We start from the raw sequence: 24,100 nt of genomic DNA, 5'->3' as shown, positions 1-24,100 counted from the left end.
TCATCACACAAATAAATGCTCTTCCCGGGATTCGAACCCGGGACCATCGGCTTCGCTGGCAGGGTCACTATCCACTATATAGGCCAGACAGGTCGCCTATGTACATACTATCCCATGTATATCTATATTACATTATATGTGTTTTTCTTGATTTAATAACAAAAACCTTGGCCATACTCTTGGGTGGCTATCATCCTGATTTATAATAAAACAAGTTACTTTTTTGCATTTTCAGGCCCAATTTTTAGCTGATCAACTTTTTTTGTATGAAATATTAACGTCTAACTCTATGAGTACATATTTAATCCAGTGAAATTGTAGAATTTTGTAACGTGGTTCTTCTGCGTCAAATCCGGTAGTTCTGATTTTTTGCAGACTTATTTATGATGTTGGCCCAATTAATAATCCAAGTTTGTGACCTTGAACGCCGAACGCAACTTTGTCAAAAATTGAAAAACCTGCGAAAATTTCGGTTTTTATTTAGTTTTGGGCGATTCTAACCCTAAATGACTAGTTTTTGATAGTACCTTCCTTAGACGTTTTTAAAGAAGACTAAATTTTCTACAATACGAGATTAGAACTGTCTCTGTAGATTGAATACTTTCCGAGATAAAGGCTTTCAAACTTTAGATTTTTTTGAAATTGAGCTCGTAAGCTAAGTGAGTGCAGTGAGTATGCACTTTTGACTCAGGCGATGCCGCTTGGCACGATTGTTCCTAAGGTCAAACAAAGCTGATTTGGCTCAGTAGCTACGAGATCGTACCGTGCATACCTCCCAAAAAGGAAAGGGAAAGGTCGGATCCCCAGGTCCTAACTTGCCCTAGTTGCTAAGAGCAGGAAGATATATAGCTTAGATTGGACCTGGGAATCCGACCCTTACCCCTCCCTTTTTGGGGGGTAGGCACGGTACGATATCGTGGCTACCACGCCAAATCAAACGGAATCTTTATTTCTGAGAAATGTTAAATAAAATTACATATTGCACTGAGAGAAAAGGATAACAAAAACATACTTAGAATTACAAAAATAAACTTAATCCGGGGACAAGGAGAGTCATGAAACTAATAGGAACACATTGACTTTTGCAATTTCTATTAGTTCTTGCAATTTCTATTATCTGTTTGTTGAAATTAGATTTAGGATTACTGAGCTGTTTGTAGAAATAAATAAACTTTACAGAAATAGTGAAACGTCCATAATTATTACTAAACTTCATTTTTCCCCCAGCACAGAACTGTTTTTTAATTCCTGGTGATGATTTTTCTCTCAGTGTGTACAGATGTAGTGCATAATTGTTTTCCTTCGAATTTTCTCGGAAACGTTTGTATTAAATAGTCATGCTACTTCAGTCAACTTCAGTACTTTTTGTACCGAGACTGACTGAAATAGCAAGACACGTTCGTACGTGTGAAAATACGAAGGAAAATAATTAGGTGTGCTAGTGCAGATGTAGTCATCTGTATGAGTTTTTGCCACACGACTACATATAGGTACTTGTACTATATATTTGACATATACTGGAACGGAATTCAAACAGTCCGCTTCGTCTTAGTGTCTCCCGATTGCATAATAAAATAATAAGAAAGTATGTTATCAAAGGTGCCTAAAGCCTAAAGAGATTACCTACCTTGAGATTATAGAATGAGCGATAACTATAACAGTGAGTTGACGGTGTGTTCCCATTTTCCCATTCTCATGGCATTACGTAGATGGGAATAGATATGTACAGTCATATGAATCATTCTCATTTGTCTCCGCATTACCTATATCTATGCCAGCAGCCACGCGGGGCAACACACTGAACACAGCAAAATTACCAGAATAGTATTATTAATAAACATACCTTATGAATATGACAACAATCCTTCTTTCAGGAGCAGTTTCGCAGAATAGTTCATTGCGGTTTCGTTTCTATATCATTACGCAAATTTTTACTGCAAGTAGAATAAAATATGCAGGTTTTATTTTTTATTACATCTATCATTTTCTTGAACGAATGGGGGACTTAATACCAAAAGGCATAAATAAAAAAAACTAAACACTAATATTTAGGCGACAAAACGGGCTCCGTTGAATCGTCGTAGGTATCAGTTCTATTTAACTTTTAAAATACCGTTTACATTGTAAGTATTTCCTTTTTTCTTTAACATCGTTTTTTTTACATTTGATTCAAACGAGTAGGTAGTGGAAATATACCTAGTGCACAAATAACTTCTCAAATCTCACAAATAAAGTTCCCAACCAGGATTCGAACCAGAGGCTGCCTACTTCTTAGCCAGGGACTCTATCGATTAGCCCACAACCCATTGTCTTCGTTTTAGTCTCAACTCTATTGAGTGGCCAATTAAGTGGATAGAAAACAGCTCCAAGTCTCAACAATAGGAATTTTTTTATACCAGGATTCGAACCCGGGGCCGGCCACCTATTTACTTCTAAACTAGCATAACTTAGGGTCGCTATTAATTATGGTGAAAGCAGTCTTGGTCTCAATTTTAAGCAGTTTGTACGAGTATGTACATATTAAGCATCGTTTATATTCACAAATATCCTCATCTTCGTCATTATTTTGTAAATTAGTAGGTACTTCAAATTATCGTAATATACGAACATACATACATCCTTAACTATATAATTATACTTACATACCTACGTGCACTGCGATTACTTTTATGTAATGCTGCAAAAGTTAGGTACCTATAAAAGTGAAAGGATGTTTCTTGTATACAATCTGCAAACTAATACTACTTTTACTGTAGGTATACTATGCATTTGAAGTACTGATTGGGTTGGGTAAGCATGGAAAAAGGCCCAAAGGCTTTTTTGTCGAGAAACACCAAAATACATGCTCTCACCGGGGTTCGAACCCAGGGGCCTCTATAGCTTCATAGGCAGGGTCACTTCCGCCTAGGCTAGGAGTCTGTTGTTAATAATATAACTATGTATTACTGCTCGCTTCGTTTGTGTAGAATAAGCACTAGGTATACAACCCACTTATTTAATCCATTCCATTCCTTATTCTACGTCATTTCCCTGTCCAATGTTATCTTAATCAGTTCTAATAGTTTAAGCGTGAAGAGCTGGGTGACATACAGGAAATGTTGCTATCGCATTTATAAAATTGTGTAGTAGGGATTTCACTTTATATGACACTTAGTAGGCCCGATCGAATTTTACGAGCACTTCAGTCACTACTTACACCACGCTTAAAATTACATAGATAAGTACCTACTTATGTTTGAACTACACACCTATTAAAAACACCGGGCAAGTGCGAGTCGGACTCGCGCACGAAGGGTTCCGTACCATAATGCAAAAAACGGCAAAAAAAACGGTCACCCATCCAAGTACTGACCCCGCCCGACGTTGCTTAACTTCGGTCAAAAATCACGTTTGTTGTATGGGAGCCCCACTCAAATCTTTATTTTATTCTGTTTTTAGTATTTCTTGTTATAGCGGCAACAGAAATACATCATATGTGAAAATTTCAACTGTCTAGCTATCACGGTTCGTCAGATACAGCCTGGTGACAGACGGACGGACGGACGGACGGACGGACGGACGGACAGACGGACGGACGGACGGACGGACAGACAGCGGAGTCTTAATAATAGGGTCCCGTTTTACCCTTTGGGTACGGAACCCTAAAAACACAGGCCAGTTGTCCTCAATAACTATAAAATACTTATCTCAAGGTATTTCAACATGTTGCTCTTGTATATATCCCTGGTAATGTAGGTATATATATGTCCACTTGCATCTCCAGGGTGGTTGGAACCATATTTGCTCGGTGGCTATAAGGCGCTATTGTCAGAGCTTCTGCGAGCAATGTGACCAAAATACTGAAGAATACGGTGCAGACACGTTTCTTAATTCTATAAATCATTATTTTATTTTATTAATACTTTTTAAATACATATTATGAATACAATATCACTGCTTTTGAAATAAATATATTGAAATGACAGTTTATTGGAGTGACAATGTCACTGATTTATGTTTTTTTTGTTTTAGAACGTAGTGATTATATGCTCTATTATTATTTACCAAAATCATAGACAATAGCAAAACAAACGTTTATTTTAATATAAACGCTGGTGTTAGGTGGTAACTATTCTAGGGTAAAATAATTAAGGCGCTCTTATGCTCTTATACTCGAGTTTTACGTTTTCAAGGGGGTGAAGCAGACGCGTGGTAGAACGGGCAGGCGGGCGCCCCGCGCGGCGCACCGCACCATTCCCGCGCAGAGGGGCTACCGCGAAAACCGAAATTCGCAAATTGCGGGGATCTTTCTCTTTTCTTAAAAAAACGTTCCCTAAAAACTTCTATGAAATTATGACGTATAAATGACACTTGCACTGCGTGGGCTATCAAATCCGCTGCAGACTTTTTTTGGTCTGACTCTAACATTATACTTGGCCGCTCATTAATGACATTGACAAATTGTCTGAATTGAGTTCCTTAAACATAACACATAACACTTACCCCTATCGGATATATTCCGGCACTTTAAATAAAAATAAACTTCGTCACTGCCACTGATAGAATGTCCAGAATTTACTTAAGGCGCTCTTATACTCGAGTTTTACGTTTTCAAGGGGGTGAAGCAGACGCGTGGTAGAACGGGCAGGCGGGCGCCCCGCGCGGCGCACCGCACCATTCCCGCGCAGCACGTCTACGTCCTTATTCTGACGACATCGGTATTCTGAATTGTCAGTTCCGGGATTTTTTCCGGCAATTAATATTGAATAAGATTTATTAGTAAATCCGTATTTTGACGAGTACTTAATGAAATTAAAAATGGTAGGTAAGACGGTGAGTGTAAATAATTATTAATTATAAACAATATGAGTGTATACCGCGACAAACTGAGAATCTAGTCAAATGATGCCAAATTATTATGAGACAAAAACTAGTACTTACTAATAGACCTTAAAAATGTAATAGAGTTAGACCAAGAAAAGTCTGCAACGATTTTGATTGCACACGCAGTGCAAGTGTTATTTTAAACGTCAAACTTCTACGAAATTATGAATAACACTTGCACTGCCTATGCTATCAAAATCGTTGCAGACTTGGTCTAACTCTAGCAGTCAATTTCGGGCAAGTAGGTAGTGAAAATAAGGAAGAATACTAGCAAAGCTAAGATAATTTGTGGGACTATTGAGTTATGCATAGCTCCAATAAGTAGATAAAATTAGCTATCTTCACAAAAAAGAATTATAACTCTAACTGTAATTACTTAGTAATTTTCTAATTTTGAATTGACGAGTAAAAGTCAAGCATTTAAAGATTGTAATGGCAAAAACACTTCTACTTCGACATTCGAGTTAGTTAATAGTTCAAGAAAATAAAAAAAAAACTGCGGAAATAATTCGTATAATTTTGAAAATTGGCACAGTTATACCTTGTAGTGTCCAGATAAACATACTTAAAGTCCTCGAGCTTAGCGGGTGTGCTGAGGGTATAGGGGGAAGGGGGGTGAAGGTACCTTTTTCATATTTTTGCTCATATCTCGAATATCTGTACCTACGAATAGCATACAAAACAATAACAAAAGTTTTAACATAAAATTTCCCCCACCCCCCAAAACGCTTTATTGTACACAAAACAGGAAAAATAACATTCATCATTAGTACAAAGGCGAACTTATCCCTTTAAGCAAAAAAAGATCCTACAAATTTAGTTATTTTTATTTTTACGTTACGATCAATACTTTAGGGTTGTTAAAGTTAACAAAGATATAAAAAACTCGATTTAAGAAAACGTCGTTTTTTTCGTAATTGTTCATCATAAATCAAATTTTTAGTTTAGAATAAGCAAGAATATATAAATCAGTTACGCTGTCAAAGTCGTAAAATAAAAAGTAGAAAAAATATTTAATAGGGTAGTGGCTCCCTTATATGAAAAGTGGGCATGAAATTTTTTTTCGCTTCAACCCTATAGTGTGACATGTCGTTGGATAGGTCTTTTAAAATAAATACGGTTTTTTAGAAAACATTTTTTGATAAAGTAGGTAAATATTTTAGGAAAAACAAAATGTACGTTAGGATTTTTTTTCTCGTGTCAACCCTATGGTATAGGATGTTGTTGGAAAGGTCTTTCAAAATGAATAGGGGTTTTAGAAGAACATTTTTTGATAAAGTGAATATTTTCGGAAATAATCGCTTTGAAAGAAACAAAATGTGTGTGAATTTTTTTTATCGTTTCAACCTTATAGTGTGTCTCTGGATAGGCCTTTCAAAATAAATAAGAATACGTGAACAACATTTCTTGATAAAGTGAATCATTTCGGAAATAATCGTTTAGAAAGAAAAAAAAAGTTTTTCCTTCTAACTTTTGAACCATGTGTCCAAAAATATGAAAAAAATCATGAAAATAGTGCTTAAAAAACTCAATCAAATAAAATTAAAACAAACTTGATCAGTTAAGTCGTTTATGAGTTATCGCTAAAAGTCTTCCCTTCTTATTTTAATTAAAAGCCTGGCAACCCTTATTTGTGACCGGATTTTCGCAGGCAACCCTATACCATTGTACTTGTAATAAAATTACCATCATTTTGATGTATAATTCAAGCGTCAGACAGATGAGTGCAATTATCGATATAAAATCACCTCTTTAAACACGGCAACCACAGTGACCGGAAAAAGATAGGCAACCTAGTTGATTTATGTTGTACAAGTTGTATACTTTCCATTGAAACTTATTTCGTGCGTCAGACAAATCGGTGAAATTTGCTTAAAAAAATGTTTTTAATTTTTTTTATTAAAAATAGCCTTCACCATATTTCTTTAGGCAACCCTATTTATTTATGTTCTGGAACATATTTTCTTTCATACTTTCATAGTTTCATCCGTCAGACAGATTGGTGAAGGTCGACCATATATGTGGGATCTCCTACTATTTGAATCCTGTATATCTATGTTTAAAAATTATTCAATTAATTGATTAATTTAATAGCCTTTTAAAATATGTTTACACAATTTATCAATCGTGACTGAATTCCGGATTGGTTAGATGGCTGTGTGCCTTTGCTGCTCAACTTGTTATAAAATGACAATATGACGGACGAAAGTCTGAAATGTCACCGTATTTAAGAATTATTTTGCTTTTCTTCGTAAGTATGTTGAAAAACATTGTGTGTATAACATTTTTGCATATTTATACTATGATTACTCATATTATGAACCGTCCGCAAAACTAGCATCGGTCCGACGCTGACAGTGGTCACGGGCGTACTGGCGTGAGGAATGGGCGCAAGGTATTGCCACGTAGGGTGTAATTTAGTAGGCAAAATGTTGAATTCATAAAATGATGAATGAAAAAATTAACGAATCGATAAAAGGACAAGCAATAATGAAGATTTACTTAAAAGCTATCGACTGAAGTAAGTTTCATATACATTTTCGACGTAGTACTTCTGACATAGGGAAATAAAGACAGTGTTAGGCATGTTTTCAACTTAAGATTCTATCGAGAAAATAATGAGCCGTCGTGTTTCTGACAAGCAATAACGTAGTTCAAGGACTGAAGTTATACATACTAGAAAATAATGCATGAAATCCTTGTAAAAGTATGTAAATATGGTGACAAAAAAGCGCATTTTACTACACACCGCGCCTTAAGTAATAACAACTTTTGATTTCGTAATTTCGTTACATTTTAAATTCTTAATCACCAGGTACAGTGCAGGACATGACTGCTTTATCAGCCGTTACCAGCTCAAATGCCAATAATTTTACTTGTCATTCCAACAACTAGTTTTTAAAAATTTAATTTATAAAACAGAAAGAAACTTAGAAAATGTTAGGCCGCTCTAGGATTTGATCCTCAGACCTTCAGCTCAGTAGTCGGAGCGTCACCCATTGAGCTACGGATGCAGAGCTATAACCGCGAAAATCGAAGTTTGCAAATTGCGGGCATTTTTCTCTGTCACTCTAATTAAGCCTTCATTGGAGTAAAAGAGAAATATCCCGCAATTTGCGAATTTCGGTTTTAGCGGTAGCCCCTCTGTTAACCGATCGAAATAGTCAACCAGTTTCGGCACACGGCCGTGCAAGCTAATTCATAACTGACCGACCCTACGGTCTATTTTCAAATGTCTACACTTTAACATAACAAATTGTTGTGCTCTATGTGTATTAAAGTTTAATATAATAATAACAATTAAGTATTATTAAAGTTTATTTGGAGCTAAATATTTTTAAATTTCGTTCATTCTTTGGCGCACTTTTTTAAATTGTTTTGAACAACACAGTAGTCTCACAATTGCTTTACGCATAGATTGTGTGTCAAGTGCAATTTGCTCGTGATCTTCCTGCAGGCGCACAAGTGATTGTGTATTTTCATCGCCTGGCACTACTTTTCCCCCAAATAAAACGCCTGGCATTGTTATATTTGAATTAAATACATAATTAGCTATTATATCACACCAAACACAGAGCTCTATAAATTGCACACCTTCAATTAATTTTACAATCACTTTGTTGCCCATCCACTCCCACACCCACCGCTAGACAGCTGCCAGGCGCCCAGATTAATTAATAATGATAGTATGGCATACTAACTAGAGGGATTTCGTTACTCTATAAATTGCATACCTATTTCCGTGGCTAGCTCTCCCTCTACAATGAAACATTTTTATGTAGTATACAATGAAACAGGTCTCATGTTTAATGAAATATGATTTTCACTGAACACCAGTACCAGTACACAATGAAACAAACTCATTATTTTTTTTAAATAATTATTTAAAGACCATGTGCGAAATTTGTAAAAATAAAATAAAAGATATTCATTTGTTCATCATTATGGCAAAATATATTATGATACTTAACTTTAGAAACAGCTGAGATAAGATGGTTTATAAGTTGAATGTCTCATTGCTGGCAAGGTTATAGGTCACATGTCTAACATTGGAACAGTCGTTTATAAAACACTATGTTGCAAGAAAGTGTATGATATCAAGCAGAGATGCTCTAAACCCTCCCGCGTCCACCTAGTTGGCAATCGTGCTCCGTGGACATAAAAGCGTACCTTTCTCGCAGCATGCCGTATGTGCCGACCAGATTTACGATTCACAATGAAACTCAGCTGTGTATACAATGAAACAAGTCTTTCGTTTTATATATAGTTTATCAATCTTATAATCATTCCATATGTCGGAAACCTTTTAAAAATAACTAATTTCAGCCTAGCACTATTTCCTCCTCTCCTTTCTCATTAATTGATTGAAAGCATATATGTATTAATGTCACTTATTTATTACACCGTTTCAATATTTATTAAAGATGTTTCTTAATAGACTATAATTTTTATATAACATCTGTTTCACTGTAAAAATTAGAGTGTTTCATTGAAATCGTGCACAAGTACATAATGAAACAAAACTCATTTTTTGATAAAAAAAGGTTTATAATAATAGGTTTAGGTTACAGAAACTGTTAAAGATAAGTAGAAACCAAGAATGCCATACGATAGCCAACTAAATTGTTTATCTTCATACGAAATTTCACACTCATAACTTTAAATCACCGGAGATAGGAAGGTTTGAACTTTTAGTGTTCCATTGTTCAACAAGTTACCCTATATATATATAGAGACAGTACATCAGAACCTTCAATCGTGGATGACGAGGGCTTTCAATGAAATACGAGATTCAACTCATTACTGGACGAGACTGATTACAAATCATAGCATACGTTACACTTTACACTTCTTATCCAAAGCAAACCAGTGGGTTCGGCCCAGGAACCGCCACCACGTTATCTTCTCCCGTTCGTTCTCGTTTGAAGATTGATTGACAGCATAACTTCAATTGTACTGAATTTATTTTCTCCGGCATATATATCACACAGCACAGGTTCTGGATGCGCCAGACGCTTAGCAGCAGGGAATCTGGCGCTGGCTACACGCTCTTCAGTCGTTACACACCGGTACTCTGTTGGAACATCACACTTAGCGCTTTGCGACCTGCCTGCGATTTGGCGTCCGGGTATGTACCACTGCGGTAATGACGTCTTCGGGCCGAGGTCTTCGGAGGTCGATCGGAGCGCTCAACGATATTCTCAGTTGGTCTCTTATTGTCAGCGTCAACATGCTAGTTCTACTTCAACTAACTCCAATGGTGCCCTATTGATATTCCGAAAAAAAATACGCCGATTTTTGTTTCGCCGACAACGATTCGCAGACGGGTTGTTTGGCAGAGTAACGATTCGCCGAATCTCGTTACGCATAATAGTCGTTTGCGAGAGTAGTCAATAAGCAGAACATTGATACGCATATTTACTATTCGTAGAATAATCATTCAGTAACTGTCATGATTACCCGAGAAACCATTGGTCGAAACACGGTCGAATGTTCATTTGGCATTAATATTGAATGTGCGTTTTTTTAGCATTAGAAAAAAGGTAAACAATCTTGACGTGCCTTTTAATTGAAAAACTCTTATTAAAAATAAGTCATGGCAAATATGTAACATTCACGAATCTAATACGATCATTTATATTCTTCTGCTTTCATAAGTAATACTTAGTTACTGATTTTTAAAAAGGGTTTTTTAATTAAAAGACATGTAAACGTCGCTTACCTTCTTTCTAATGCTAAAAAAAAATATAAAATAAGGTGAGATTTCAATTACTGATGAAGTGCACCTGATGATGATGATTGTTGATGATAATGATGATGATTTTTTAAAAGCAGTATGTTTAGCGATTACTCCAACACCCATGGTCCGATTTGAGTTATTCTTTTTTGTTTGAAAAAAGTTACCTGCGAGGTATTCCCATAATAATTTTGGTTCTGATCTGATGTTGTAATCCACGAGGATATGACGGAACCCCTCAATTTTTAAGAATTACTTAAAAAAGTCATTGATGTTGAAGGCTTATTACAGAGTCGAGGACTACTTGACAGACAAACATGCATGGTCCAAACCAGAAACTGTAATAACGACAAGTAGCAATTAAAAGCATTGTATTATGTGTAGAGTTAAAGGTGACTCAGCTCAGGTAAGAAAGCACATCAAATTGTATGAAAGCATCTCATAACAATCAGTCAGATTCATATAATATGTATTCTCATTTCTTTTATTGGTTTTATTTTCTTTTCCTTTTGTAAGAATTTGATATGTTTTCTGAAAGAGCTACGTATTTGTATAAAGTTATGTACTCACTGAGTATAATTGCATGAATTCTATAGTAATTTAAATTGTATTTTTCTTAATTACTCGTAGTGCATGTTAATTATAAGATGTAATAATGGTTTGAAAAGATGTGTCCCGCCGAGTTTGTTGCCGGTCCCATATTGGGATGCCCTCCTCCAATTGAGGGGGGATTTAAATCTTCTCGGGGCAGAGGTGTACGGTTGGAGCCGGTAAAGGTTTATTTGACGTTCATAAGCGCATTGTAATATGCCTACTTGAATAAACTATTTTTTATTTTTTATCTTCTCTTTTTAAAGGCATGTGTATTATGATTTCGGTATTTTCTAAAGTAACTCAAGCATTTCCTCCTAAAATCCACCAATTTCATGATGTGCAACTGTAGCCTTACCACGAGTTTGACACTACATATTCGCTAACTTCGTCGTAACTTTATATTCATATACTTAACGCATTTACTTAAAAAATGATAATATTTTATTTCATTCTTTTGTTTCGAAAATAACGACTTATATGTAAAATGTGAAACGTTATTCGACTAAACATTGCTTAAACGAAACGATTACTCTGCCAAATGGAAATCGTCCAATAATAGTTCTGCGAATTTACACAGAAGCGAACTGAACGGTATGTGAACCAAGAGTCTACGTAACGTTAGTTGACCAGAAGTTACATTGACAAATAAATGACTCTGCGAAACGATGTTCGGCGAATCGTTGTCGGCGAATCGATGATCTGCTAAAAGTTTATCGGAGAATCATTAGGTACCCAACTCCAATACCCTACATTATCAGGGACGATGGGACGAGTGACGGAATTTTTCTTTATCTTTGCTACATTTCTTGAACGTAGCTACAGCGTTTCAAGAGAATATTATTATAGTTAAAGTATAAATCGCACAATGTTTATGAAGTCGTGGTTGGGTATTTAATTTTATTTTCTTATACATTTAATATAAAGATTAATTAATTTGCAGGAAAATTATACAATTACCATGATGATGAAATTTTATATATCTCGACTATATATTTTATAAGCAAATTGTTTATTAATGATTATTTAAAATGTAATTTTTGATTGTATTATATACGACATAAGGTGACAGCTGTATTTTTTATCATGCATAGACAATCGTTGCCTATTTATTACCTTTAATAAAATGATGGAGTAAGACCGACGGCATTAACGTCTTTCCTAATTGTCAATATTTAAGTAGGTGCAGTTCGTACAGTTATGACATGTAGCGGCATCTATTGTTGAGTAGGAAACTCTAAGCATAAATTACTACATTTTTTATAGAGATTCAAAAGAATTAGAAGCACAGAGACTCTTACGAAGATACGAAACTCTCCATCACCCGAGACGCATTGTACCGATTTTTAGGGTTCCGTACCACAAAAGGAAAAAACGTCTGTCTATCTGTCCGTCTGTAGCCTATTTGCTCCGAAACTACGTGACCAGTTAAAAACTACAGTTAAAATTTGGTACAGATATTGAAGTAGGTACCTAAGCCTGTAGCCCAAAGACGGACATGAAACGTAAATTTACACTTAAAAATAAAAATAAAAAGTTTTGCTAACTAAATCGTGTTACAATATGAAGTATATTGTAACACGATATAGTTTGCAAAAATACCTCATTGAGTCTATAATTTAAAGATAAATAGTTTAAAAGTAATTTGAGAAATGGGCTATAAAACCTTCCGGCCTAGCACAGGAGTAGCGCGACAGTATATATCGCCCGAAAGATAGATACTGTCTTTTTCTAGCGGTATTAATTAGAGAGGGACGGGTAGTGCTCTGCTGAGGTCTACTAATCTCCAAAACTACTAAGCGTAAAATTTTGAAAAAAAAAGAAAACTATCCTTTAACTATACATGATTCAGTTCAATAAGGTGGTTTACTACTAGGTACTAAATAGGTACATCACAGTTGATGTACAGTATTGTACACTAAATGTAGTTTTATACCTCCATATATCCCATAATCGGTCACTGATGCATTAAATTTACTAACCGTTTTAATTATAAATAAAGAGTACACTCATGATTGGTCACAGTTCCATTAAATTTACTGTCCGTTAACTTTGTGCGCCTCAGGTGAACAAAGGGTGAATAACTAAGATAACCTTTATTTTGCCTTTATGTAAGTTGGTCCACGGGTAAACGTGCGTTTCCGTGGTGCAACAGTTGGACGAAGGGTAAACATATTTTCTAGTGTTGGACTACCGATAAACTAAGTGTCCCGTGGTCCAACCGATTGGACCACGGATAAACATGCTTCCTCATGGTACAATCGGTTGGACTATGGATAATTGTACTTATCCGTGGCACAACCAGTTGGACATAGCGGTTGGACCACGGGTCGGGAGCGCAAATTCGGGAACCTCACTTTTTTTTTCCTGTCCGCTTCATATGAAATGCCCCAATATGCTTCTAAAGAAGTCTCACTTTAACTAAAAATCTTTTTTTTTATTAATAAATAAACATAAACGCCCAATAATTACATCGCAACTTATTTTCTTCTCATTAAGCTTTGTAAGACTAATACTAATTAAACTTATGTACCATAATATATCACTAAGATATTACCTGCAGGCGTCTCGTCGTGCTTATTTCTGACATTGAGATCAGCTCCATATTGCACTAACATTTCCAGCACCTCCAACTGAAATAAATTAATTAAATCAATATAATTCCGGCTGCGATTATCAAGAAATTAGTAGCGATGCGTAAGTAGATTATTAACCAGGAATTGTAAATGACCCATTGCAATCGAGATATTTTGGCACTAAACTGAAAATCGTAGTTTAAGACCAAAAAAGTAAGACAATGTTGCCATCTGTATATACGCACATGTCCCCAGCAAGCGGCTGCATGCACAGGCCGCCACGTGTCGTGGTCCACCACGTCCGTGGCCGCGCGGTGCTCCAATAGAAACTCCACCACTTTCAGGTACCCGTTTGCTGATGCTATATGGAGCTGGAACAAAAACAGCTATTATGAGAAAACTAACAGCCTACCATGGTTATGTCGCATCTGTTCTTCGATACGGTATTATAATTTGGGGAAACTCTACAGGATGTCGATCAGGTGTTTCTAAGTAAATAAGTAAGTAAACACTTTATTGTACGAAATAGAGGAATAAAGGTACATCAGATAGAACATAAATGTAGTACAAGGGCGAACTTATCCCTAAGAGGGATCTCTTCTAGTTAACCTAAACTAAAACACATCCACTTCTTTCTTTCTTTCGCAACTAGACTCGATCGTAGCGCGGAATGTCAGCCTTGTCGGGTGATACATCTAGACGAGAGCGACGCCTGCTTTAGAGATAGACTGGTTTTGTATCCGATTTCGAGATGATTTAATAATTTACTTAGCTTTCTTAGAAGGCTTAGGGTGGTATTCGACCTGTCCAATTTCTTTGTCCAATGTCATTGCGTCTCACTCTCGCATTAAGCAATGAAAAATGTGAGACGCAATACACATTGTATAAAGAAATTGGATAGGCGGAATACCATCCTTATTTATTTACAGAGCAAACTAAGTAAGCGAGTAAATTTTTAATGTTGCATTTCAGTTATAAAAAGTGAATATTGTTTCAATCAAGTTTATTTAGCTCATAAAAACCTTGGAAAGATTTTAAGGTAAATGGTGCCTGTGAAATAATGAGATAAATGAGTCACGAGCTACGACTGATTCATCAGTTTTTTCTGGTTTGAGCCGTAATTTATTGTGGTTTTCCTGTTAAATTATAAAACCGCAAGTTTGCACAAAAATAAGCAATTGTTATGTTATAAATATAATAATTTCACTACCGCAAAGTAGGTCAAACTTAAAATGCTATACAGTTGTCACCTAAACCTGAAACCTCACATTATTTAGGGTTTAGGTATGAAAGACTGGTACTGGTAGAAGTGGTTTAAGTTCAAGGCTGGTATTTTTGTTTAATATCTTTCAGATTTTGTTACTTAGCTTGTGTGTACAAGTGTGCACTTCTCTTGTACGTTCCTAGTGTTACTTTCTATAAAAATGTTATTGTTTTCCTATACACTTTGACGCTGTCGCCAGCGTACGGCGTCGTCCGACGACCGACGCTTTATAACCATTATAACAAACAAGCAATACTTACCAGCGTAGCCCCCTGATTGTCCCTGGGCTCGTCCAAGTCCACTCCCTCCTTAGCGAGCTCAGCAACATCCATCAACATCTTCATCTCTGTTGCCGCTCTAGTTTCATCTATCAACCTCTGCGTTACTCCTCTCTCCGCCATCGCGCTCTCTATCGCATCCAGCGTTCTCTCCTCCTCGCATATATCATAAGGCATGTTCCCGTCCCCGTTAACCGCTAATAAATTAGCTCCTCTTTGAATTAGGATTCTGACTAAATTGAGGTTCCCGCAGGTGGCTGCCGCGTGTAACGGTGTCCACTTCTCGCTGTCTTCGGCGTTGACGTTGGCGCCGTTGTCGAGGAGGAGGCGCATCATGGCCTCGTTGTTGTCGATGCAGCATTGGTGGAGGGCGGTGAGGCCGTCCTCGTTGGTCGCGTCTGGGGTCACCCCGCGGGAGAGCAGGCGGCGAACTGGAAATAAAAATTTAGAAAGTGAATTGGATTATCTTCATCTATTACGAGGGAATAGAGATATTATGATAAATCTTAAAATAACAGACGGCATTTGCTTCCACAACATGAGTTCCACTAAGTAGTATAATTTATATTTTATTTTGTTGCTAAGATAATAGTTTTAGTTCAGTAGTACATGAACCAGTGAAAACGTCTTGTAGATATTATACGAAACTGTTAACTTATTGGAGGGAACGATATCTTCATGGTATTCAGCACTCTTTTATTAAACTCCAAGTCAGCCAAAACATCGGTTATTCGCAGTGTTTATTAAGTGGTATGATGGTGGGTGATGGTGGTAGTTGTATGATATTGCTTTAGAGCCCAGAGTCCGTGTGGCTTAGTGTTGAATCAACATATACAACCTACACGATATATTTCAATACGCTTGGAATATATTTTTGTCCGTTAGGACAGCTCTATTTCATACGCACAAACAAATAAACAGTTTATAAAAATAAGGGAGAGCAAAGCACTAATCTTATCAGACTTGTTCGGCCTCTTTCAGACTATGGAGTTTACATAATATACTTGTTGATTTATAGAAGAAACATTATTGTCAGTTGTCAGTCAATAAAGTCATGTAGTTTATAAACACGTTTTTTTGCTTCAATTTCAAATAATTAACAATAATATCGTGAACATGGTCCTTCGAACCGGATAACTAGAAAGACAGTGATCTAAACTTATACATATATTATTCGTCATATCATACTTCAAGACGTACTTACATGTTTAATAAAATATTTAAAGATTCGCATACAACATGAGTTCTGTAGAAAAACTATTGATACTTCAAACGGACGGATTGAGAATGATTCAAAAGGCTCATGATAATTTTAATAAGTCACCGAAGGAGAGAATTACGGTGGGGTACATACAAAGTCGATTAGAAACGTTAGAAAATAATTACATAGAATTTAAGGGTATTCATAAAACATTGGTGACAACTGTTTCCAAAAAAGACAAATGCGTTATGTCATATTTTTCTGAAGATTTGTACGATATTTTTGATGAGTGTTACTTTATATACAAAGGTGAATTGAAGACAACGTTACAGCAACTTAATACCGAAACAAAAGACAACAAAGTTACACAAAACGTAATTACGGTAAGTAATCATACGTCGAAAGGTGAAATAAAATTGCCACGAATCACGATTCCAACTTTTAGCGGCGATTACACAGAATGGCAATCCTTTCATGATTTATTCACTAGTTTAATTCACAAGAACAGCTCTCTCGACGACGTACAACGTATGTATTAACTCAAGGTTCATCTGAAAGGTGACGCGGAATATCTTTTGAGACAATTTACAATTGCTGCCGAGAATTACACACGAGCATGGACTCTTTTAAACAAGCGGTATGATAACAAAAGGTTCATTGCAAACTGTATTTTTAAGAAGCTCTTCGGCCTTAAGACAATTTGTTCATGAATCTGCCTCTGAATTGAAACAACTGCTAGATATATCAGTCGAAAGTTTAAATACTCTTAAGAATTTTGGCTTACCAACATATGAATGGGATGCAATTGTTATTTTTATCGTTGTGTCAAGATTGGATCCTGAAACTCACAAACATTGGGAGGTGTTAATCAATGAAGAGAAGACGAACGTTTTTCCAACCTTCGAGAAGTTGAAGTCGTTTATAGAGACTAGATACAAAACGTTAGAGATGGTAGAACTGGTTAACGAGAGGTACAGACCTGTTATTTCTAAGACGTTCTATGCCACAATCAGTGAAGATAAAGGAGATATACAATGTGCATTCTGTAACGATAAACACTACATTTACAACTGTAAACAGTTCACAAAGAAACCAGTAGAGGAAAGGTACGAATTCATTCAAAGGAATAATCTCCGTTTTAACTGCCTTATACCAAGTCATACAGCGAGGTATTGTAGACAGAAGACATCATGTCAGGTATGCAAAAGACGACATCATTCGTTGTAACACCAACATCATGGAAGTGTCATACAAGCACAGGTGAATCAAGTTTACGTGGCAAGAGACATGACTACACAAGATTCAAAGATGACGGGACATGTTAAACCAAGTGGAGAGTCATCAAATTCTGAACAACTGGTCTGTAGAACATCAACAGATAAGGAAACTGACGTGGCTCGAGTTCATGATTTGTCGAATTTAAAGCGAACCACACCTGGCAGTTTGGCTTCTGGCAGCAGCGGAGATAACAACGTGCACTTCAAAAATAAAGTAGAGTTACAAATCTCGTCAAGTCCAAAGAGAATCAAATGTTTTCATGTCACACGTCAAGTTAGGGAGGATAAAGATTCTAAGAAGAGATCCGTGAAGGTTGAAACTAAAAGTTATACAAATATGCAAACTTGTTTAAAGAAAGAAGATGTATGCAAACAAGTTTACAAGGGTACATCAGGAACAAAGGGTGATATTAAAGAGTATCCCTTACTGCTGAAAAAGGGTGCTGAGAACACGATAAAACCAAGCGCAGAAACAACAATGCAAGCGATATTGATGACAGATAATACAAAAATACAACAACAATTTAAGAGATTGGTACTGCCATCATGCGTTAATTCCCGCGCTAAAGTTAAACTCAAACTTCCTTCATAGCCCCACCAGGTCAGAGAGTGCATTCGTCCATGGTGGGCAGTGAAGTTTAAAATGTTAGTAGATTATTATATAGCTTTTCTCAAAAATGGACGGCAAAGTCGACTTTGCCGTTTAAAAAATTGGTCGCGAAGCGCATAGTTTATGGTCAGTCAAAAATTAAAAAGTTAAAAACATTGCAGTCTCGATTTTGGGACTGCAATGTTGCATACAAAATCCATTATTTGTCGAGTTCCAAACTTTTTTAAAGTTGAAATGGTCATATCAAATGAAGGCACAGGCCCATTAAACAGCCAAACAGATGATTAGTACCGCGACTATTTAGCTGTCTCAAATAGGTTGACGTATTTTCGGCAGAAAAATACACTTCTATTTTTTTTTTTATAAAAAGGCGGCAAAGCTAATTTTTTCAATTGTTTCTACTTTTTTCTGTGAAAATATATACGTAAGAACGTTGCTTTTGTAAAATATTTCTATGATATTTATATTTCTTGCACCATTTTTGAGAAAAGCACTATATATGACTCGGCTGGAAGGCTACTTGCTGGCTTCGGATTCAATTAAACGGACTCCCAAGGTCGTCCGTTTAAAACGAATCCTCAGCCTGCAAGTAGCTACTTCCGAGCCTCGACAACAATGTACTATTATCGATAGGTACCGACAGGAAGGTGTAACAGGTATTTGATTGCTTAGCTATATAATGAAGGTTTATCTTTTTATGTTCAGAAAATATCCTTAAGGGGCCGGTATATGACGTTTTCGATTTAGACCTCACTTTGTAACCATAATTTGTTCAATAAATGTTTAATAATTGCATTAAATTACACGTAAATTTGTTCACGAAGAAACCGTGTACCGACTCTTCATGCCATTGTATTTTTAATTTGCTGTTATTCTCTACAAATCGACACTAAAAGTATCAAAAAAACAAAATATGGAGTTCCGTTTGAGACAGAAGCAAAACAATTTTGTCTTTGACAGTAATTGAATTATTGTATGATTCTGAAAGCTAGATAATTCAGCTACCAATTTATTATCGATTTATATTTTTACTCACAAAGACAACACAGAAATTCAATCTCAAATGTAAACTTTCGAACAATTTCCATACATTGACGACATCACTCAAAATTCTTCTTCAAGTCAGATGCCCGTTGGGGCTACACCGGAGCACACGTGTACTTCTTCAAATGAAAATGACAGCTTGATTTTCTTGCTTTTGACAATTATATTGACATTAAAATATATACGCACACGAGAAAGTATACCAGTAGATAAATTGTATTTCAAAAAATAGGGTACATAAATATCAGCTCGCGTCTCATTTAAATTTGATTTGCTGTTATAATGGTTGAAAACCGCAGTAAACTATCTTAAAACAATACGATTACAGTCGAATTTAAGTATTATGTTCCTTCAAAACTCGCTTAAAATGAAAAAAGTTTAAAGACTCATCTTTACTGATTGGGATCAATTTTTATTATGCTGGTATCATTTTGCGTCAGTTTAAAAACGTATTTGACTTCTGTACGTCAATGAATTTTGATGACAATTGTAATCTTGTATTATATTATAGAACTTTTATCTTAAAATAATGCCTATTAACAGAAAGAGTTATGTAATTCGTATAAGTAATACCTGAAAGTCTTGTACCTAGATCTGTAATAGCATGGATTGCGACGAATAAATGATAATGATTATGCGGTTCGTTCCGTCTATATGTATAATGCGTGTACGTGCTGTTCTCTGAAAATCTTCAAGAAAAAATAACGGCTAGACCAGCACTAAGTACTAGCGAGTTTTTGCGGCTTTGGAGACCGAGATGAAGCTTACAGGCCAATAGCGCTCTAGTTATTGTTATGTATACCTATGTATCGAATGTTTTATAAATTACCTATAAAAAGCAATGTTTTATTTCGATTAGGTCTACATTTTGTGCATATTGCATATCTGAAGTATTTTCGTACTAAACTTGAAACTTTCGTTCAAACTAAATAAAATAATTATTCCAAATGTACAGTCGCCTGCAATTTATGTTACACAACGAAGGCCGCAAAAATATCTGACACGATCTTATTTGTAGAACCATAAGACCATGTCACATATTTTTGCGGCCTTCGAAGAGTAGGTACCGTCATTATCACCAACTTTGCCCGCTTATTTTTTAAAACGAATTTCTCAAAAAACATCACATCATATGACTTTTTTTGCTCAGCACGTCCATTGTGATCAAACGTATCAGTTTATTTAAAAGAAAAAATATTTTTTATCGTGTTTTTACTCATTTTTTTGCGTTTTAGAGGGCGGGCAAAGATATCCGGGGTTTTCGCCAACATTGCCCACGTCAATTTGGTATTCAAATACAGCTCGTATGATGATGATGTCTAAGGATCACTTAAAGGTTTTGGGCAATCCTACCATTCCCTGTTAATAACTTAGCGATAAGTGTAAAAACTTTTAAAAAAATTTGCTGGGCAATGTTGCCTACCCGTTTTTGCCCATTTCCAAATAAGGCTCGCCTAAGCATTTTACAAAGGCTAGGGTTGTCACTTTTGAGAAAATCTGTTACAATAGTTTAATGGCCAAAAATATGATTTTTGTTGTGTTTTTCATTCGTTAACGGGATAAAACATCTAAATAAAGGATAGATTTAGATTTTAGATAGATTTAGATATTTATTCTCATAATATTAAATTACATTATAAATTATGCTAGACTAATCTACACGAATTTATATTATGATCGTCATTCATATTTACATAATATTATTTAATACATACAAATTAAAAAAATGTCTTGCAATAATTAATCTTATGTCAACAATTTATCCATTCATGTCAAAACAAAATACGGTAATAACTTAGTACGAGTATCTCTTAATGATCGTCATGTTCTAAATAAAATACTAGGTACATATTACAATATACATAAATCAATAACTGAGAACATGTCAAATTTATACGATTCAATTTTCAATTTAAAATGTCAGGGTCATATACTCATTTACAGAATAAAGTGGATTATCCAATAAAAGGACTCTCAGTTGACGTTCAAATGTTTCGTCAGATGTTTCCGTTCGTAATTCAGCGGGTAGACACTCGTAGTATGTCGGGCCGATTACTCGCGGGTTTTTGCATGAAAGTGCCATGCGTCCCGGCACTGTTCTGAGTCTCCCCGTGGATCTGATTATTTTGCCCGTGATAAATTAAATACAGTATATATTTATAAACTTATTTTAGTGTACAAACATAACCTTCTTTTACTTGCGAAGTTGGGTAAATTAGATGAAAGTGACAACCCTAATCCGTTTTTGGTGGTGGGCAATGTTGGTATAGATGCCAAATTACCGGATTACATTGCCCACCGCTAAAACTTTTGTGTATTTAGGCCTTTTTAGTTTAAATCTCAATAGACATAATCTATGCTTCATGTGTTATAACTCAAACCCGGAAATATTTGTCAAAGGGTTCTCAATTTTTTCTACTTGCATTTATTATTTATCAATTTTTTGCCCGCCGAAATATACCCTATATTAGACAACTCGCTCAAACTCTAAATTCCCAAGTCAAGTTATGCACAAGTTTGGTATATAGTTTTGTCAGAAATATAACCTATTTTCTACTAAAAATAGCAGGGTGGCCATAACTATTATAATTTTTTCTACATTAACGAATTTGTTTAAAATTGTCGTTTTGGGCAAAGTTTCCCTGGAGGCAAAGTTGGCGCTAATGACGTAACATATTATTGCAGGTGACTGTACATAAATGTTTCGGTGATTTTGAGATTATTTTTCAGGTTAGTTTACTAACAATCAAGTTATGCAGATACCGATTTCGTGAACGTATAAGTAGTAAGGTACCGCTATTGTTTAGCGATACCGATTATTTTTGAAGGCAAAACTATACCGTTGAAATATAAAGATATTAAAATTACAGCAGGGACAACCATTTTTTATAGGTGTACCTAAACCATCATTGGCCGAGCATTAGCAAAGGTCTCCGTTTCAGCTTGGGCAAAAATGCTTTTGTATGTTCTCCTTTGCAGATCACATTTCTCAACTGATTCTCGTGAAAATTTGTAAGCAGGTTCGATAGAACTATTCTGTTTCGCTTTATCCGCCAAAATGGAATTGCCACCCTGCTGAAACTTTATTTATTTAAATTCCTATTGAATGGATTTTGCACCTTATGAAAAACCGTATAGAGTAGTAAATAACATTTTACATCTGACTTAATGACATCTAGTTTTATTCGCTTTAATTGTACAAAAGGCGTATCTCGACAAAGCAATATTAGGTAGTAAAACAGTCAACAATCAAATTAATTAAATAGGTAAGTACGTCACGTGTGACATGAACAGACAAGGAAAGCAAGATTAAATGCATTGTTTCTCTTTCATCTTTCAATGGAACGCTTTTACCCTCAAAGGAGGCTAGTGGTCAATACTAAACTAAAAGTCCAATCTTAAAAAAAACATGATGGGTCACTGACCTGTCCCAGTAAAGTGAGGTAGTGTGCGTGAAGTGCGCTTGTGTGTGAAATGGGGTAAATTGACAGAATCTGAAATTTTACCCACCGCTACCGTCGCCTTAAACAGCTAATAATATTTGTATGTAGTAGTATAGTTATTTACCTTAGTAATAATGCACTTATAGTCTGAAAGTTTAGTTATAACCAACATAGTATAAAATAGAGTATTTTGGTGGGCAGTATGTTCGGCCTCTTTCAGACTATGGAGTTTACATAATATACTTGTTGATATATAGAAGAAACATTATTGTCAGTTGTCAGTCAATAAAGTCATGTAGTTTATAAACACGTTTTTTTGCTTCAATTTCAAATAATTATGTCAAACAATTTTCCATACAAGAGATTGTAACTCCAGTCTCAATATCGCACACAGGTCAATGTCAATGAGACAATGTTTCAATCGCATGACAGACAGATGTTCTTAATAATTTACGTTGACGTGTATATTACTACATCAAACCTATTTATACTTGACAATTTCTATTTATAACGCGCATAGGTTGTTATTACGAGATTACGTATAAATATATCGTCATTTATTATCAAGTGTATGTGTTATGTAAATTATCAATTTATCATATCTACTGCTTAGCATATGTGTAGTAACTATACTTGAAAAGTTATTCAATTGTGGTCGTTACTGTAGGTAAGCGAACAAAACATACAAATGAATGAATTTCAAATGTAATACGTTTGCCTGAAAAAATAATACGGATCCATGTCCATAAATAAAACGAACATCTTACGATCATCACCTGATAAAAAACAAGATAAAGTATTTGGTTAAGCCATTTGATGGAATAAGGCAGACGCTTTATGCCTATTTTTGCCCGTGCCTACGAGTAATAATTGTTTATCCGCTGTTGGCATAAATCGTCAAGAGACAGCTACTATCAGATTCAAAATCTCTTGGATAGTTTTTTCTGTCTAAATTATACCTAGGAAGTGAGCCTTAATACTTATACTTTGCCTCCATATTGTAGCCTGATACGTTACCCACTTAATTTGTATAAATAAGCTAAAAACAGCTCCAAAATACTACCGATTATCACTACGATTAAAAAGACGAGAGGCAGCTACAGGCGCTAGTAAAGCTAGATTATTTGTTTTGTAAAATTAATATAATTTTACAACCAAAATTTGCGTAACAAATTGTCTTCGCCATAAAAACGCAACAAGGAAAATACGTTCGACT

The 24,100-nt window shown here is 35.5% G+C and overlaps 1 protein-coding gene across 4 annotated transcripts in view; it reads right to left on the bottom strand.

Moving 5' to 3' along the window:
- The window catches only part of LOC134795584 (protein phosphatase 1 regulatory subunit 16A), an 80,306-nt gene that overhangs the window by 43,813 nt on the left and 12,393 nt on the right, over positions 1-24,100 (bottom strand). For all 4 annotated transcript variants that reach the window (XM_063767475.1, XM_063767476.1, XM_063767473.1 and 1 more), the window contains exons 4-6: positions 15,292-15,740; positions 14,013-14,138; positions 13,749-13,824 (exon numbers count right to left, since the gene is read on the bottom strand). In XM_063767475.1, coding sequence (XP_063623545.1) covers positions 13,749-13,824; positions 14,013-14,138; positions 15,292-15,740 — 651 coding nt within the window. The remainder of the gene's footprint in view (positions 1-13,748; positions 13,825-14,012; positions 14,139-15,291; positions 15,741-24,100) is intronic.

Source organism: Cydia splendana, chromosome 12, assembly GCF_910591565.1.
Source record: "Cydia splendana chromosome 12, ilCydSple1.2, whole genome shotgun sequence".
Classification (NCBI taxonomy): domain Eukaryota; kingdom Metazoa; phylum Arthropoda; class Insecta; order Lepidoptera; family Tortricidae; genus Cydia; species Cydia splendana.
Note: the sequence above shows the minus strand (reverse complement) of the source record. Positions and strands in the feature narration are given on the sequence as shown.